Raw genomic sequence first — 17836 nt, forward strand, 5'->3', positions numbered from 1 at the left:
ATAAACATCAACACCAGTATAAACATCAACACCAACACCAGTATAAACATCAACACTAACACCAGTATAAACATCAACACCAGTATAAACATCAACACCAGTATAAACATCAACACCAACACCAGTATAAACATCAGCATCAACACCAGTATAAACATCAACACCGACACCAGTATAAACATCAACACCAGTATATACATCAACACCAGTATAAACATCAACACCAACACCAGTATAAACATCAGCATCAACACCAGTATAAACATCAACACCGACACCAGTATAAACATCAACACCAGTATAAACATCAACACCGACACCAGTATAAACATCAACACCAGTATAAACATCAACACCAACACCAGTATAAACATCAACACTAACATCAGTATAAACATCAACACCAGTATAAACATCAACACCAGTATAAACATCAGCATCAACACCAGTATAAACATCAACACCGACACCAGTATAAACATCAAAATCAACACCAGTATAAACATCAACACCAGTATAAATATCAACACCAACACCAGTATAAACATCAACACCAGTATAAACATCAACACCGACACCAGTATAAACATCAACACCAGTATAAACATCAACACCAGTATAAACATCAGCATCAACACCAGTATAAACATCAACACCGACACCAGTATAAACATCAACATCAGTATAAACATCAACATCAACACCAGTATAAACATCAACACCAGTACAAACATCAACACAGACACCAGTATAAATATCAACACCAGTATAAACATCAACACCAACACCAGTATAAACATCAGCATCAACACCAGTATAAACATCAACACCGACACCAGTATAAACATCAACACCAAAACCAGTATAAACATCAACACCAGTATAAACATCAACACCGACACCAGTATAAACATCAACACCAACACCAGTATAAACATCAACACCAGTATAAACATCAACACCGACATCAGTATAAACATCAACACCAGTATAAACATCAACACCGACACCAGTATAAACATCAACACCAGTATAAACATCAACACCAACACCAGTATAAACATCAACACCAGTATAAACATCAACACCAACACCAGTATAAACATCAACACCAGTATAAACATCAACACCGACACCAGTATAAACATCAACACCAGTATAAACATCAACACCAGTATAAACATCAACACCAGTATAAAACACCAACACCAGTATAAACATCAACACCAGTATAAACACCAACACCAGTATAAACATCAACACCAGTATAAACACCAACACCAGTATAAACACCAACACCAGTATAAACACCAACACCAGTATAAACATCAACACCAGTATAAACATCAACACCAGTATAAACATCAACACCAGTATAAACATCAACACCAGTATAAAACACCAACACCAGTATAAAGATCAACACCAGTATAAACACCAACACCAGTATAAACATCAACACCAGTATAAACATCAACACCAGTATAAACATCAACACCAGTATAAACATTAATATATTATGAATGTGTGTGTGTTATTGTCTACCTTTAGGGTGGGGTGGATGCGAGGGTCGTGTGGTTAATGTGCATATGCATATGTGTGTGTGTGTGGTCTTACCTTAAAGTGGGGTGGTGCAAGAGGCGGTGTGTAGTCAATGGGTGTTCCTCAAAACGCATGCTACCGTGCTCTGAGTATGCAAATTGGAGCATGGGAGGGTCGGAGTACGAGTCCAAATCAAAGTATGCGAAACGGAGCACGGATTGCACTTTATGAATCTGTACTGCGTACTCTGTTTGTACATATTCTGAAGCATGCATCGATGCAAGCTTCAACGAAAAGCATGCACAGATATGATGCAACCAAGTAAAGAATTACGTACAATTTATTGAAATCAATGGCGCCATTATTTGAGTTCAAGCAAAATTAAATTTACTCTGACTTTGGAATGAAATGTTGCCTATTTATATCTCATACGTTGCCTGACTACAATATTTGATCTTAATACAGTAAGAAATATCCACTAAATAACATTTGTTTTAGGTAACTTTTGCCTGTTAAACTATCTGGCTAGGTACATTATTACGATTCACATATAGATAGCTGATAGTTATGAAGTAAAATGTTTGCTTTGTGTACATCTTGTTTGGTCTCTATTGCTGTCATTGTCCTGGTTGGAAGAAGGTTCAGTGAATGGGGAGGTGCAGCGTGAGGTAATACAGTAGGGGGAGTGCTGCTCAGCGTGAGGTAATACAGTAGGGGGAGTGCTGCTCAGCGTGAGGTAATACAGTAGGGGGAGTGCTGCTCAGCGTGAGGTAATACAGTAGGGGGAGTGCTGCTCAGCGTGAGGTAATACAGTAGGGGGAGTGCTGCTCAGCGTGAGGTAATACAGTAGGGGGAGTGCTGCTCAGCGTGAGGTAATACAGTAGGGGGAGTGTTGCTCAGCGTGAGGTAATACAGTAGGGGGAGTGCTGCTCAGCGTGAGGTAATACAGTAGGGGGAGTGTTGCTCAGCGTGAGGTAATACAGTAGGGGGAGTGTTGCTCAGCGTGAGGTAATACAGTAGGGGGAGTGCTGCTCAGCGTGAGGTAATACAGTAGGGGGAGTGTTGCTCAGCGTGAGGTAATACAGTAGGGGGAGTGCTGCTCAGCGTGAGGTAATACAGTAGGGGGAGTGTTGCTCAGCGTGAGGTAATACAGTAGAGGGAGTGCTGCTCAGCGTGAGGTAATACAGTAGGGGGAGTGTTGCTCAGCGTGAGGTAATACAGTAGGGGGAGTGCTGCTCAGCGTGAGGTAATACAGTAGGGGGAGTGTTGCTCAGCGTGAGGTAATACAGTAGGGGGAGTGTTGCTCAGCGTGAGGTAATACAGTAGGGGGAGTGCTGCTCAGCGTGAGGTAATACAGTAGGGGAAGTGCTGCTCAGCGTGAGGTAATACAGTAGGGGGAGTGCTGCTCAGCGTGAGGTAATACAGTAGGGGGACTGCTGCTCAGCGTGAGGTAATACAGTAGGGGGACTGCTGCTCAGCGTGAGGTAATACAGTAGGGGAAGTGCTGCTCAGCGTGAGGTAATACAGTAGGGGGAGTGTTGCTCAGCGTGAGGTAATACAGTAGGGGGACTGCTGCTCAGCGTGAGGTAATACAGTAGGGGAAGTGCTGCTCAGCGTGAGGTAATACAGTAGGGGGAGTGTTGCTCAGCGTGAGGTAATACAGTAGGGGGAGTGTTGCTCAGCGTGAGGTAATACAGTAGGGGAAGTGCTGCTCAGCGTGAGGTAATACAGTAGGGGGAGTGCTGCTCAGCGTGAGGTAATACAGTAGGGGGACTGCTGCTCAGCGTGAGGTAATACAGTAGGGGGACTGCTGCTCAGCGTGAGGTAATACAGTAGGGGAAGTGCTGCTCAGCGTGAGGTAATACAGTAGGAGGAGTCCTTCTCAAATGGAAGGTTTTATGTATTCTCCACACTCTCGTCCTCATAAGAACGTAATCAAGAGAACGTGCTTGGAGAATGCACTCGGCGCATGAGAGTGTGAAGCACGGTAGTACGCATATTGAGAAACATCCAATGTGTGCTTGGTCAGCATGTGTCTCCTTACCTTTAGGGTGGGGGGGGTGCGGGGGTCTTTGCGTTGCTGTTGCCGTGGTTTCCCGTGGCTGAAGAGCATCAGTCCGTTGGGTTCTGTCGTTCTAAAGTCAAAGGAGATTGACCCTGCCTTCTTGGCGCTCCACTTGCTCAATGCCACAAACGATTCTGGGGTGTCAAAGGTCACGGGATCGAGGGTCGCCACGCTCTCACACTTAAACGCCACTATACCGCTCACCTGATGGATGGGAAAGTTTGTTAAGTTAGTTTGTTCCTCTCAATTATTTATTCTTCATTTAGTATGTTACTTATTTTCTTCAGGCCCCTGTAGTCAAATCAAATCAAATGTTAAAAATGCCACACATTAAATTGAAACAATAAAATAAAGTGAAACATTGAGTAATAGGGCTGTGTTGCAATGGACTACTTAAGGGTTAGGATGCGATTTGAGACCAGCCAATAAGACCAGCCAATAAGAAACTATGGTATATTACCTTCATCTTAGCATCTCCCTGCTTAGCCAGCCGAGACAGCTCCAACCGTACATCATTGTTCTTATACACCACCTACAGGTCAGGGTTGAGGGGTCAGGGCAGGGGTCAGGGAAAGAGGTTATTAGGGTTGAGAGCAAGAGTGCAAATCAATAGTCTTGTATCTCCTCTCTCCTTGTCTCCTCTCCTTCAGTCACAGAAGAAAGCAAAGCCTCAGTTATCACTGTCATGTTGCTTCCACCAAACCTGTGTTCCAATACCAGTCTAGATGAAGGAGAGGAGAGGAGATGAGGAGAGGAAATGAGGTGAGGAGGAGAGGACATGAGGAGAGGACAAGAGGAGAGGAAGAACTAATGAGATGCATCCTTTTATGTGTGTATGTGTGTGTGTGTGTATGCGTGTGTGTGTGTACGTGCATAAGTTTGTGTGTTGGTGCGCATGAAATATTGTACAGGGCTGATGATCAGTCATGCGAGTATGTTCCGTCGTACATCTTAATTATTTCCCATGGATTAGCATACGATCACATTAGATATGTAAATGACAGCAGCATGCCTACAACACCATCAGTCCCAATCAACCGTGCGCACACGCGCGAACGCACGCACACACACTACTAATGATATCACCGTTGGCAAATCATCTGTCTGTTTGTTTGTGTGTATCTGTGTGTGTGTGTGCCGTTGGCGCATTTGGAGCAGAGCGGATGGATAGAGGGTCTCGGTGGCAGAGCCAATTAGCATGTTAGCGCTTAGCGCTGCGTCTGCTCCCTCAGCAACACTCATCACTGATTCTCTCTGATACTGAAGCCTGCAGAGGGAGAGTGGGTGCGTGTGCCACTGCCAAATGTGTGTGTGTGTATCTCTCTGTGTCTTATTAACGTATATACTGTATGAGATGTGTCTGTGTACATTATTACCGTATTTACTGTATGAGATGTGTCTCTCTGTGTACATTATTACCGTATATACTGTATGAGATGTGTGTGCATCTCTCTGTGTACATTATTACCGTATTTACTGTATGAGATGTGTGTCTCTCTGTGTACATTATTACCGTATATACTGTATGAGATGTGTGTGTATCTCTCTGTGTACATTATTACCGTATATACTGTATGAGATGTGTGTGTATCTCTCTGTGTACATTATTACCGTATATACTGTATGAGATGTGTGTGTATCTCTCTGTGTACATTATTACCGTATATACTGTATGAGATGTGTGTGCATCTCTCTGTGTACATTATTACTGTATACACTGTATGAGATGTGTGTGTATCTCTCTGTGTACATTATTACCGTATATACTGTATGAGATGTGTGTGCATCTCTCTGTGTACATTATTACCGTATATACTGTATGAGATGTGTGTGCATCTCTCTGTGTACATTATTACCGTATTTACTGTATGAGATGTGTGTCTCTCTGTGTACATTATTACCGTATATACTGTATGAGATGTGTGTGTATCTCTCTGTGTACATTATTACCGTATATACTGTATGAGATGTGTGTGTATCTCTCTGTGTACATTATTACCGTATATACTGTATGAGATGTGTGTGTATCTCTCTGTGTACATTATTACCGTATATACTGTATGAGATGTGTGTGCATCTCTCTGTGTACATTATTACTGTATACACTGTATGAGATGTGTGTGTATCTCTCTGTGTACATTATTACCGTATATACTGTATGAGATGTGTGTGCATCTCTCTGTGTACATTATTACTGTATGAGATGTGTGTGTATCTGTGTACATTATTACCGTATACACTGTATGAGATGTGTGTGCATCTCTCTGTGTACATTATTACCGTATACACTGTATGAGATGTGTGTGTATCTCTCTGTGTACATTATTACCGTATATACTGTATGAGATGTGTGTGTATCTCTCTGTGTACATTATTACCGTATATACTGTATGAGATGTGTGTGTATCTCTCTGTGTACATTATTACCGTATATACTGTATGAGATGTGTGTGCATCTCTCTGTGTACATTATTACCGTATTTACTGTATGAGATGTGTGTCTCTCTGTGTACATTATTACCGTATATACTGTATGAGATGTGTGTGTATCTCTCTGTGTACATTATTACCGTATATACTGTATGAGATGTGTGTGTATCTCTCTGTGTACATTATTACCGTATATACTGTATGAGATGTGTGTGTATCTCTCTGTGTACATTATTACCGTATATACTGTATGAGATGTGTGTGCATCTCTCTGTGTACATTATTACTGTATACACTGTATGAGATGTGTGTGTATCTCTCTGTGTACATTATTACCGTATATACTCTATGAGATGTGTGTGCATCTCTCTGTGTACATTATTACTGTATGAGATGTGTGTGTATCTGTGTACATTATTACCGTATACACTGTATGAGATGTGTGTGCATCTCTCTGTGTACATTATTACCGTATACACTGTATGAGATGTGTGTGTATCTCTCTGTGTACATTATTACCGTATATACTGTATGAGATGTGTGTGTATCTCTCTGTGTACATTATTACCGTATATACTGTATGAGATGTGTGTGTATCTCTCTGTGTACATTATTACCGTATATACTGTATGAGATGTGTGTGCATCTCTCTGTGTACATTATTACTGTATACACTGTATGAGATGTGTGTGTATCTCTCTGTGTACATTATTACCGTATATACTGTATGAGATGTGTGTGCATCTCTCTGTGTACATTATTACCGTATATACTGTATGAGATGTGTGTGCATCTCTCCGTGTACATTATTACCGTATATACTGTATGAGATGTGTGTGCATCTCTCTGTGTACATTATTACTGTATGAGATGTGTGTGTATCTGTGTACATTATTACCGTATACACTGTATGAGATGTGTGTGCATCTCTCTGTGTACATTATTACCGTATACACTGTATGAGATGTGTGTGTATCTCTCTGTGTACATTATTACCGTATATACTGTATGAGATGTGTGTGCATCTCTCCGTGTACATTATTACCGTATATACTGTATGAGATGTGTGTGCATCTCTCTGTGTACATTATTACTGTATGAGATGTGTGTATCTGTGTACATTATTACCGTATACACTGTATGAGATCATGAACCTGTGGATAAACCTGTAGGCCTAGCTCTGTATGCGACTGTGATGTGCGCATATGTAGACGTGTGTATGCATGTGTGTATAATGTATAGATGAGTACGAGTGGGTTAGTGTGTGTGTGTGTACACCCCACCTCTTTAAGGCAGCCCATGAAGTTGTTGCTAACAGGAGATCCAGGGAGGTCAGCAGTACTGGGACTTCCTCCCACGTAGAAGAAATCGTCTGAGCCCAACATGGTGTAGTCTTCCTGGGTGTAGCCCGTAGTGGTCAGGATGCCGTCCACGGAGATGGTCACCTATGCAACAAAGCACAAGGAAAGGGCACGCTATACTCACACCAAACGCAGCGCTATGCGCTAGCCTGCCAAATTAGTCTGCCCCCTTACTGACTTGGTAGGTTTCTGGGGAGGTGGTCTGGTCTTGGCTGTGGTTGGTTGGTCAGTTGATTGGATTGATTGGTCAGTTGTATTGGACTGGTCTGTGATTTGATTGGTCTAGCTGTTGTTTGGTTTGTGTGATTTGATTGGTCTAACTGTGTTTTTCTGTTATTTTAATTGATCTAGCGTGTTTGGACCTGTTTCCTGTCTGTGTGATGAGGTGGTTTGGGCTTGTTAGGGTATTATGGAACCAACTCTGTTCTCAGGGCAGCAGATCTGTCCTGCAGGCAGAACAAATACAAATCTGAGTCCAAGTCTGTGTCCTTTATACTCAAGTTTGAGTCGAGTCACGAGTCCCTTGATTGGGCTAAAGGCTGCAGTCCAACAATCTTTCAAGATAAGTTCCTAGTTTAAAATATCTAGCTAATACTGAAGCTACCTAAAATGTCGTGTTGAACCACCTGGTACTCTACCCTGCACCTTAGAGACTGCTGCCCTTCTGTATGTACATAGTCCTTGAACACTGGTCACTTTAATAATGTTTACATACTGCTCCGCCCACTTTATACAGTGCCTTCAGAAAGTATTCATACCCCTTGATTTAGTCCACATTTTGTTATTTTACAGGCTGTATTCAAAATAGATTAAATAGGTGTTTTCTCTCAAACAGGTTTTTAGAAATGTTGTCACATTTTATGAAAATGAAATACATAACTATTCACATCCTTGAGTCAATACTTTGTAGAAGCACCTTCGGCGGCGATTACAGCTTTGAGTCGTCTTGGGCATGTCTGTATCAGCTTTGGATTTGGCGATGTTCTCCCATTCTTCGGCGGTGAACAGCAATTTTCAAGTCTTTCCACAGATTTTCAATGTGGAATAAGTCAAGGGGTATAAATACTTTCTCGAAGGCACTGTATGTATATACTGTATTCTAGTCATGGCTCATCCTATATAACTACTGCTGTACACACCTTTTATATTAATGTACTTTCTATAATGTCTATACACCTTCATATACATATATATTTATATTCCAGACTCTGACATTGCTCGTTCTGATATTTCTTCATTTCGTTTTAAAAAATTCTGGATGATGTGTGTGTATAGTTTTATTATTGCTAGGTACTACTGCACTGTTGGAGCTAGAAACACGAGCATTTTGCTGCACCTGCGATAACATCTGCAAATCTGTGTACGCAACCAATGATTTGATTTGTAGCTAGGACGTTGCATGGGATAAACATGTTATGCAAGGGAGAGACTTTACCTGACAAAGTCAACACTGGCCAAGTCAGTGTTGACTTGGCCAGTGTTGAGTCCAAATTTGAGTCCGAGTCCAAATTCAAGTCAACACTGGCCAAGTCCAAGTCGAGGTCTACTACAACACCAAATTTTCCAAGTTCTCTGCCCTCAGAGCATCATGGACAAGATGCTAGGCATCTAAATTCTGCCCTGGGGGTGACCTTCACCCCTACATTTCTTTCCTCGTGGCAATATGCCTCCTACCAGTCAATTCCAATATTTAGCTACTAGCTAGCTACATTCATTATTTTACCAGCTATGGTATTAGCTTATACAGCTAGTTAACATTAGCTGACTAATAGGCAATTTATGCTTCTTGCAGCATCCATTGCGTGGAGCATTGCATGGAGGGAATGTGGAACTCCCCATTCCATACACAGACAATGGTGGTTTGGCAAATTGGGGGAGGTGTTTCTTGTAGATTCATTACCTTACTTCTGACTCTCCACTCTGAAGAGCATACATTCTCTGCTGTTCTGCCTAAATGTCCCCACGCGCACGAGACAAGAGAGTAGGTGTACTCAGCTCACTCGGTGCAACGGGAGGGTGGAATTTGACCCCAAATCAATGCACCCTATTGTGCATTAGGGAATCTAGTCACCCAATAAATGCAATTTTTTATTATTTTCAGGCTTCAGTTAAAGCAATAATAATGACTTTGAACTTCTTATGGAAATATTGAACCTAAATAAAAGCATCACTCAGTCTTCTCTGTCAGTGGATCTACAACACCTTTGACCTTCGTAATCGATCTGCCATGAGAACAACCAAAGGAATAACATTGGTTCTATAAAACGCAAACAAGCTTGATATTGACTAATTCATTAGCAACAATGGCTAACCCACTGACTAGATTACAGTAGAATGTGTAGTCAGCTCAGGTTGTAGCTAGCTTTAGCATCAGTAGCTAACGAGGATTACCCTGGCTATATAGCATTAGCATAAGTACCTAACCTAGATTACCCTGGATATATTCTATTAGCATAAGTACCTAATCAGGATTGCCCTGGCTATATAGCATTAGCATAAGTAGCTAACCAGGATTTCCCTGGCTATATAGCATTAGCATAAGTAACTAACTAGGATTTCCCTGGCTATATAGCATTAGCATAAGTAGCTAACCAGGATTTGCCTAGCTATATAGCATTACTATAAGTAGCTAACCAGGATTTCCCTGGCTATATAGCATTAGCATAAGTAGCTAACCAGGATTACCCTGGCTATATAGCATTAGCATAAGTAGCTAATCAGGTTATTCAGGCATATGTTGAGGCTCAGCAGCCACAATCTGTTAGTGTATTAGGTATTAGTTAATATTTTGATAGTAAATGGTGTTAGTGCTGTTAGTAGTGTTGAGTTTAGTGATAAACATGATGCTAGTAGTGATGATAGTGTTGAGGGTTGGAGTGTGTGAGGGGTAGGGGTTGTGGGTTAGAGTGTGTGTGGGGAGTTAGTCAGATTAGCAGGTCTGAATGATGTGACACATACACTGACACACACACTGACACACACAGTGTTAAATGGGTTAGTCATTCCAAACACATGCAGCCGCCTCTCGCTGCATGCAGTCAGCAGCAAGAGGAAGATAGGAACGAGAAAACAAACAACAACAGAAGAGCCTGGGCTCAGCAGCAGGGTGGACAGCATGCAGAGGAGGAATGGAGAAAAAGAATAGGAGAAAATGTAAACGGGGGAGGGAGGTTGGCCTCTGTCTCTGTGTTTAATGGACAAATCAGAGAGGCAGGACCTGAAGTTGCACCATGCAGGGGGAGTGGCCAATCGCATGCAGCTGAGGAATGAGCCAATCAGGACACGCCTACATGTCAACAACGGGGAGATGGAGTGAACGTCGGAAAAAGGTAAAAGGAAAGGTAGAAAAAAATAGCGTGGCTAGGAGGAAGGGAGTGTTAAGCCGAGAGTACCAACCGCCATCATCCTCTTCTAGTATAGCTTTAGTTGTTCTACGGCTCAGAAAATAACACAGTAACCGAAACTAGGAAAGGATTAGAGTTATATCTACCAAACAATGGAGTTTGTTTACCATAGCGTGTCCAATGCCTGAGTGCTTTGTGGAGAGGGGGAGGAAGGAGAGCAACAAGTGTGAACAGAACAACATCCGTAAAGGACAAAGAAAAGGTAGAAGGCCAGTGGAGGTTAGAGAGGTGTGGAGAAGGCAACAGGTTAGTAGTATGACACATTCCATGGATGGAGGTTAGTTAGTATTACTAGCAGGTTAGTAGGTACAGTTAGTAGTTAGTGGTTGGTACACACAGGCAAACAGCAGAAGACTACAGTTAGCAGAACCATAGTGCCCCCAGTCCTGACGCTAATACACACACACACACACACACCACACACACACACACACACACACACACACACACACACACACACACACACACACACACACACACACACACACACACACACACACACACACACACACACACACAGTGAGTTTAAGACAAATACACCCTCTTTCTCTCTCATGCACACACCCTCTTTCTCTTTGCCTATGTTTCCCTCGTTCACCCTCTATATCTCTTTCCACTTCCCCTTATAACCCCCCTCTCTCTATAACCCCCCTCTGTCTATAACCCCCCCTCTTTCTATACCCCCCCTCTCTATAATCCCTTCTTTCTATAACCCCCTCTCTCTATAACCCCCTCTCTCTATAACCCCCTCTTTCTATAACCCCCTCTCTCTATAACCCCCTCTCTCTATAACCCCCTCTTTCTATAACCCCCCCTCTGTCTATAACCCCCCCCTCTTTCTATACCCCCCTCTCTATAATCCCTTCTTTCTATAACCCCCTCTCTCTATAACCCCCTCTCTCTATAACCCCCTCTTTCTATAACCCCCTCTCTCTATAACCCCCTCTTTCTATAAACCCCTCTCTATAACCCCCTCTCTCTATAATCCCTTCTTTCTATAACCCCCTCTCTCTATAACCCCCTCTTTCTATAAACCCCTCTCTATAACCCCCTCTCTCTATAATCCCTTCTTTCTATAACCCCCTCTTTCTATAACCCCCTCTTTCTATAAACCCCTCTCTCTATAACCCCCTCTCTCTATAACCCCCCCCTCTCTATAACCCCCCCCTCTCTATAACCCCCTCTCTCTATAATCCCTTCTTTCTATAACCCCCTCTCTCTATAACCCCCTCTTTCTATAACCCCCTCTCTCTATAACCCCCTCTTTCTATAATCCCTTCTTTCTATAACCCCCTCTCTCTATAACCCCCTCTCTCTATAACATCCTCTCTCTATAACCCCCTCTTTCTATAACCCCCTCTCTCTATAACCCCCTCTCTCTATAACCCCCTCTCTCTATAATCCCTTCTTTCTATAACCCCCTCTCTCTATAACCCCCTCTCTCTATAACCCCCTCTCTCTATGACCCCCTCTCTCTATGACCCCCTCTTCATCTCGCCCCTCCCCTGCTGTTGCCAGGTTACCTGTCTCAGGTTGCGTGTGACCTTGACATCGTGCCAGGAGTTATCGTTAAACTTCCCGTTAACCGGCTCCACCAGGGCCTCGAAGGCCCCGGACCCCAGGTTGATGACCAGTGACACGGCTCCGTTCTTTAAGGCCAGGTTGACGTAGTCGGCTGATTTGCCCGTGTGGAGCATCAGGCCGTTCCTCTGCAGGGTCTTAAAGCTCAGGGTGATCTCATCACTAGAGGACTGGATGGGGCTGGGAGACAGGTCATAGCAGAAATACTCTGACCCCTTAAAGGTTGCTACGTAGTCCTCACGGGCTGGAGGGAGGGAGGGAGGTTAGATGGAAGGATGGAGGGATGGGGAGAGAAGTGGGGAGAAAGAGAAACAGAGACCAGTCAATGTTGTTAATGTTTTATAATGTTTATAATATAACATCTTGGCCATAATGTTAAATGTGTAAACAACGATGTTGGTGTCAAATGGAAACCTAATAACCTGAGACATGTTTCTATCTTACTCTTTGTTTGCTCATCCAGTAGTCTGATATGAGTTGGATGGATCATTCATGAGTGGGTTGACATTAAACCATATAGATATGTTGTGATGCTTCGCTTTCTGATGCATTCAACAGTCATTATAAAATCTGTCATCTTGTTTAGAGAGTTTAAAATGATGTGTGTGTATGAGTGTGTGAGTGTGTGTTTGTGAGTGTGTGTTCTTAAGTACCTATCAGCAACCAGCCATGTATAATTTAGCATAATATAATCAAATGTGTGCCAGTGCGTGTGCCAGTATGTGAATGTTAATAGAAAGATATTTGCCAGAGTGTGTGATCATGTGTGTGTCAGTGTGTGTGTGTGTGTGTGTGTGTGTGTGTGTCTGTGTGTGTGTGTGTCTGTGTGTGTGTGTGTGTGTCTGTGTGTGTGTGTGTGTCTGTGTGTGTGTGTGTGTGTGTGTCTGTGTGTGTGTGTGTGTGTGTGTGTGTGTGTGTGTGCGTGCGTGTGTCTGTGTGTGTGTGTCTGTGTGTGTGTGTCTGTGTGTGTGTGTGTGCGTGTGTGTGTGTTCTGGGTGTAATCACTAGCAGTGGTACATGGGTAAAAACACTGAGGAAGCCAAGTCAAGCCGGTATAAAAGCCATATTCCAACCTATGTTGTGATAATTGTGTTGTTTGCTCTATAACGGCACCGTGGGTTACAATAAGCCCGGGACAACAAAGAGACAGAAGTCACACTGTTGTGGAATAAATTAATCTACACATACGTTTGTTTCATCACAAAACATCTGTCCTGTGAAGTCCACAAAGAGAATATTGTCTAGAAACAGTTACATGTACATGACATACAGCATGGCCAAGAGAGATCCTGTTTTTCACAGTTTACTAACTACTGAGCACAGCAACACTGCCTCTGTTATTCCTGCACCATTTACACTTAAACATTTCAACATCAAATCAACAAGTATATATATACGTAGTTTAAAACAGTCAAAACAAACTTACAGATACCAAAAACTATTTAGTCCAATCAATGTTGCTAAATATAATGTGGCTGTCCATGGTACTGATTTCTGTGTGTGTGTGTGTGTGTGTGTGTGTGTGCGACATGTGCAAGTAAAGCAAAAAAAGGATTTACCCAATTTGTAGACTAGTTGAAGGCCAATGCCATCCTCCTCTCTTTCATGTTAGCAAAATGGTCGGCTCTGTCTTACAGTTCGCTTTTAGTTTTTGTTGTCAAAGGCTACCTAGCTAAAATGCTTGCTAGCCTGACTTCCTCGCATGGGCAACAATGAACCAGCTAAGTTAGCTAGCTAGCTAATGTGAGGCTGCTAGGCTACATCTAGGCTACATATTGAACTTCAATCGTCTCAGGCCAGTGGCACAACATATTGATTTGCGGTTAGATCAGAACTGAAGGAAAGTTATGAAAACACAGAGAGACGAAAGATAATTTATTTGATTTCTTACATTTTTTTATTGGTCCAATTTTTGGTCAAACAGCCTGGCTTCCCTCTGCATCCACGAATACACGCCACTGGTAATTACCTCCCTCACAGCATGTGAGTGTGTGTACATTTTGGTGTATTTGTGTCAGGAAAGCTTTTACCAACTCAGAGCCTGCGGTGAGTCTTTACCGTGGAGAGGTAGAGCGAGAGGGAGAGTGTGGGCTGAGTGTGACAGGAACCAATTTCACACACACACCCATTCACCACCATTACATTGTAGATCTAATTTACATTCATACCATTAGATGTCAGCCAACCAGTCAACCAGCCAACCAGTCAACCAGTCAATCAGACAGCAGGACATCTGTGGGCCGTTCACCATTCTATTACATCACACTCTGCAGCTGATGTAACGGCTCTTTCCTCTCCTCAGCCTCTCACATACTCATTTGTCATTTCCATGGCAACCCCGTGCAATTAGGCTACAGCTGTGTGTGTGTGCGTGTCACAGGAGGTTGGTGGCTCCTTAATTGGGGAGGATGGGCTCGTGGTAATAACAGGAGTGAAATCAGTGGAATGGTATTAAATACATCACACGTGGTTTCCAGGTGTTTGATGTCATCCCATTCACTCCGTTCCAGCCATTACTATGAGCTGTCCTCCCCTCAGCAGCCTCCACTGGTGCGTGTGTGCTTCTGAGAGAGAGAGAGTGATTGAGTGAACAGTGCATTATCAGGGACAGCTGTACTAAATCAAAATGGAGGATAGAGAAACAGCAGGGTGACTACACTACCTGAGAGAGAGAGAGAGAGAGAGAGAGAGAGAGAGAGAGAGAGAGAGAGAGAGAGAGAGAGAGAGAGAGAGAGAGAGAGAGGAAGAGATGGAGAGAGAGAGGGAGGAAGAGAGAGACAGATCAACCATATTTCCAGGTCCAGGGACATATAGTCCTAGTTTGTGGCGACCTACAGTAAATGCCAGAACTTGTCAAGAACCCGACACTCGTAGCACACAGAGAGACAGACACCTGCAGGTGACAGGACCCCCTCCCCAATATGCCTCCATAGACATAACTATGACAAAACAACCAACAAAAACGGGTCACAACTCTGTATATAGTCAATGGTAGACATCGAGGGGACTCCGACAGTAGGTACACCTATAGCACATCTCTTGGCAGTAGTACTGTAGACTACTTTATCACTGACCTCAACCCAGAGTCTCTCAGAGCGTTCACAGTCAGCTCATTGACACCCCTATCAGATCACAGCAAAATCATATCTACTTGAATAGAGCAATACTCAACCATGAGGCATCAACGCCGAGCAAACTGCTGGCTTTTAAGCAATGCCATAGATGGAAGGAGGGTAGTGTAAAAACCTACCACAAAAACAATTGACCAACAACAAATCCCTCCTAAAGAACTTCCTGGATAAAATGTTCCCCTGCAATAGTGAAGGTGTAAACTTAGCATTAGGAAGCCTGAACACTATATTTGAACTATCAGCTAACATGGAACATTTCAATTCAAGCAGAAACCCTAAGAGAAAACTAACAACAATGACAAATGGTTTGATGAAGAATGCAAAAAGCTTTGAATGAAATTGAGAAACCTGTCCAACCAAAAACATAGAGACCCAGAAAACCTGAGTCTACGCCTTCACTATGGTGAATCACTAAAACAATACAGAAATACACTACGGAAAAAGAAGGAACAGCATGACAGAAAACAACAGGGGACATCATAGCTTTCATCTGGATTCATCTGGTCAGTCTGTCTATAGCAGGTGTTCTTAATGTTTTGTACACTCAAACCCACATCCATGTGTAAATGCCAACACACACCTACATTAAGACACTCACCTACACATACTGATGGATGTCCAGCTCTAGAATATATGATCATGTTATTATTAACCAAGTTACACCCTAAACCCTTAATATGTACACCCTAGCGCCTAGCCCCTTACAACTGAAACCATTAAAATATCCAGTACACACTAGCTTCTAACACTACTTAACACCTAACGTCTTGTCTGTCACCTACAGCTCTCTCTCTCTCGCTCTCTTTCTCTCGCTCTGACAATCTCTCCACTTAGAGCCCAGTGTTTTGTCTTAAGCTGGATAAGATCAGTTTTATCCCAGGGCACACAAGCACGTACGCACACACAAACCCCTTAAAGGAAGTCGTTAAGAAATGATGATAAAGTGGGAAACAGCTCCGGAATGGGCATCAATAACACAATGTATTTATAATAAATGATCTGGCTACTTCAGCTGGCCTAGTTACAACTGAATTATGCTGCACCCCTTTGTGAATAAGGTCTATTGGTTGGGCACTTGACTGTTGCTAGTATTGTAAATTAAATCAAATCTAAAAATATACAGTGCCTTTATAAAGTATTCAGACCACTTGACTTTTTCCACATTTTGTTACATTACAGCCTTATTCTAAAATTGATTAAATAAAAAAATCCTCAGCAATCTACACACAATAACCCATAATGACAAAGCGAAAACAGTTTTTTAAATATTTTCTCAAATGTATTAAAAATAAAAAACAGAAATACTTTATTTACATAAGTATTCAGACCCTTTGCTGTGAAACTCAGGTGCATCCTGTTTCCATTGATCATCTTTGAGATGTTTCTACAACTTGATTGGAGTCCACCTGTGGTAAATGTAATTGATTGGACATGATTTGGAAAGGCACACACACCGGTCTATATAATGGTCCGACAGTTGACAGTGCATGTCAGAGCAAAAACAAAGCCATGAGGTCAAAGGAATTGTCCATAGAGCTCCAAGACAGGATTGTGTCGAGGCACAGATCTGGGGAAGGGTACCAAAACATTTCTGTAGCTTTGCAGGTCCCCAGGAACACAGTGCCCTCCATCATTCTTAAATGGGCGAAGTTTGGAAACACCAAGACTCTTCCTAGAGCAGGCTGCCTGGCCAAACTGAGCAATCGGGGGAGAAGGGCCTTGGTAAGGGAGGTGACCAAGAACCCGATGGTCACTCTGACAGAGCTCCAGAGTTAATATGTGGTGATGGGAGAACCTTCTAGGACAACCATCTCTGCAGCACTCCACCAATCAGGCCTTTATTGTAGAGTGGCCAGACAGAAGCCACTCCTCAGTAAACAAAGCACCACAGCTCACTTGGAGTTTGTCAAAAGGCACCTAAAGGCAAGATTCTCTGGTCTGATGAAACCAAGATTAAACTCTTTGGCCTGAAGCAAACGGAGAAAAGTACAGAAAGATCCTTGATGAAAACCTTCTCCAGAGCGCTCAGAACCTCAGACTGCAGCGAAGGTTTACCATCCAACAGGTCAACGACTCTAAGCACACAGCCAAGACAACGCAGGCGTGGCTTCGGGATAAGTCTCTGAATGTCCTTGAGTGGCCCAGCCAGAGCCTGGACTTGAACCCGATCAAACATCTCTAGAGAGACCTGAAAATAGCTGTGCAGCGACGCTCCCCATCCAACCTGACAGAGCTTGAGAGGATCTGCAGAGAAGAATAAGGAGAAACTCCCCAAATACAGGTGTGCCAAGCTGGTAGCGTCATACCCAAAAGACTCGAGGC

General features: G+C 42.9%; 1 protein-coding gene across 1 annotated transcript in view; it reads right to left on the minus strand.

Annotated features, from left to right (window-relative positions):
- Positions 1-17836, minus strand: part of LOC115156984 (neurexin-1a-like) — a 62037-nt gene that overhangs the window by 24859 nt on the left and 19342 nt on the right. The window contains exons 6-10 of the mRNA XM_029704801.1: positions 12326-12627; positions 10910-10933; positions 7321-7482; positions 4068-4139; positions 3587-3811 (exon numbers count right to left, since the gene is read on the minus strand). Of these exons, the coding sequence (XP_029560661.1) occupies positions 3587-3811; positions 4068-4139; positions 7321-7482; positions 10910-10933; positions 12326-12627 (785 nt within the window). The remainder of the gene's footprint in view (positions 1-3586; positions 3812-4067; positions 4140-7320; positions 7483-10909; positions 10934-12325; positions 12628-17836) is intronic.

This window comes from Salmo trutta, chromosome 2 (assembly GCF_901001165.1).
Source record: "Salmo trutta chromosome 2, fSalTru1.1, whole genome shotgun sequence".
NCBI lineage: Eukaryota > Metazoa > Chordata > Actinopteri > Salmoniformes > Salmonidae > Salmo > Salmo trutta.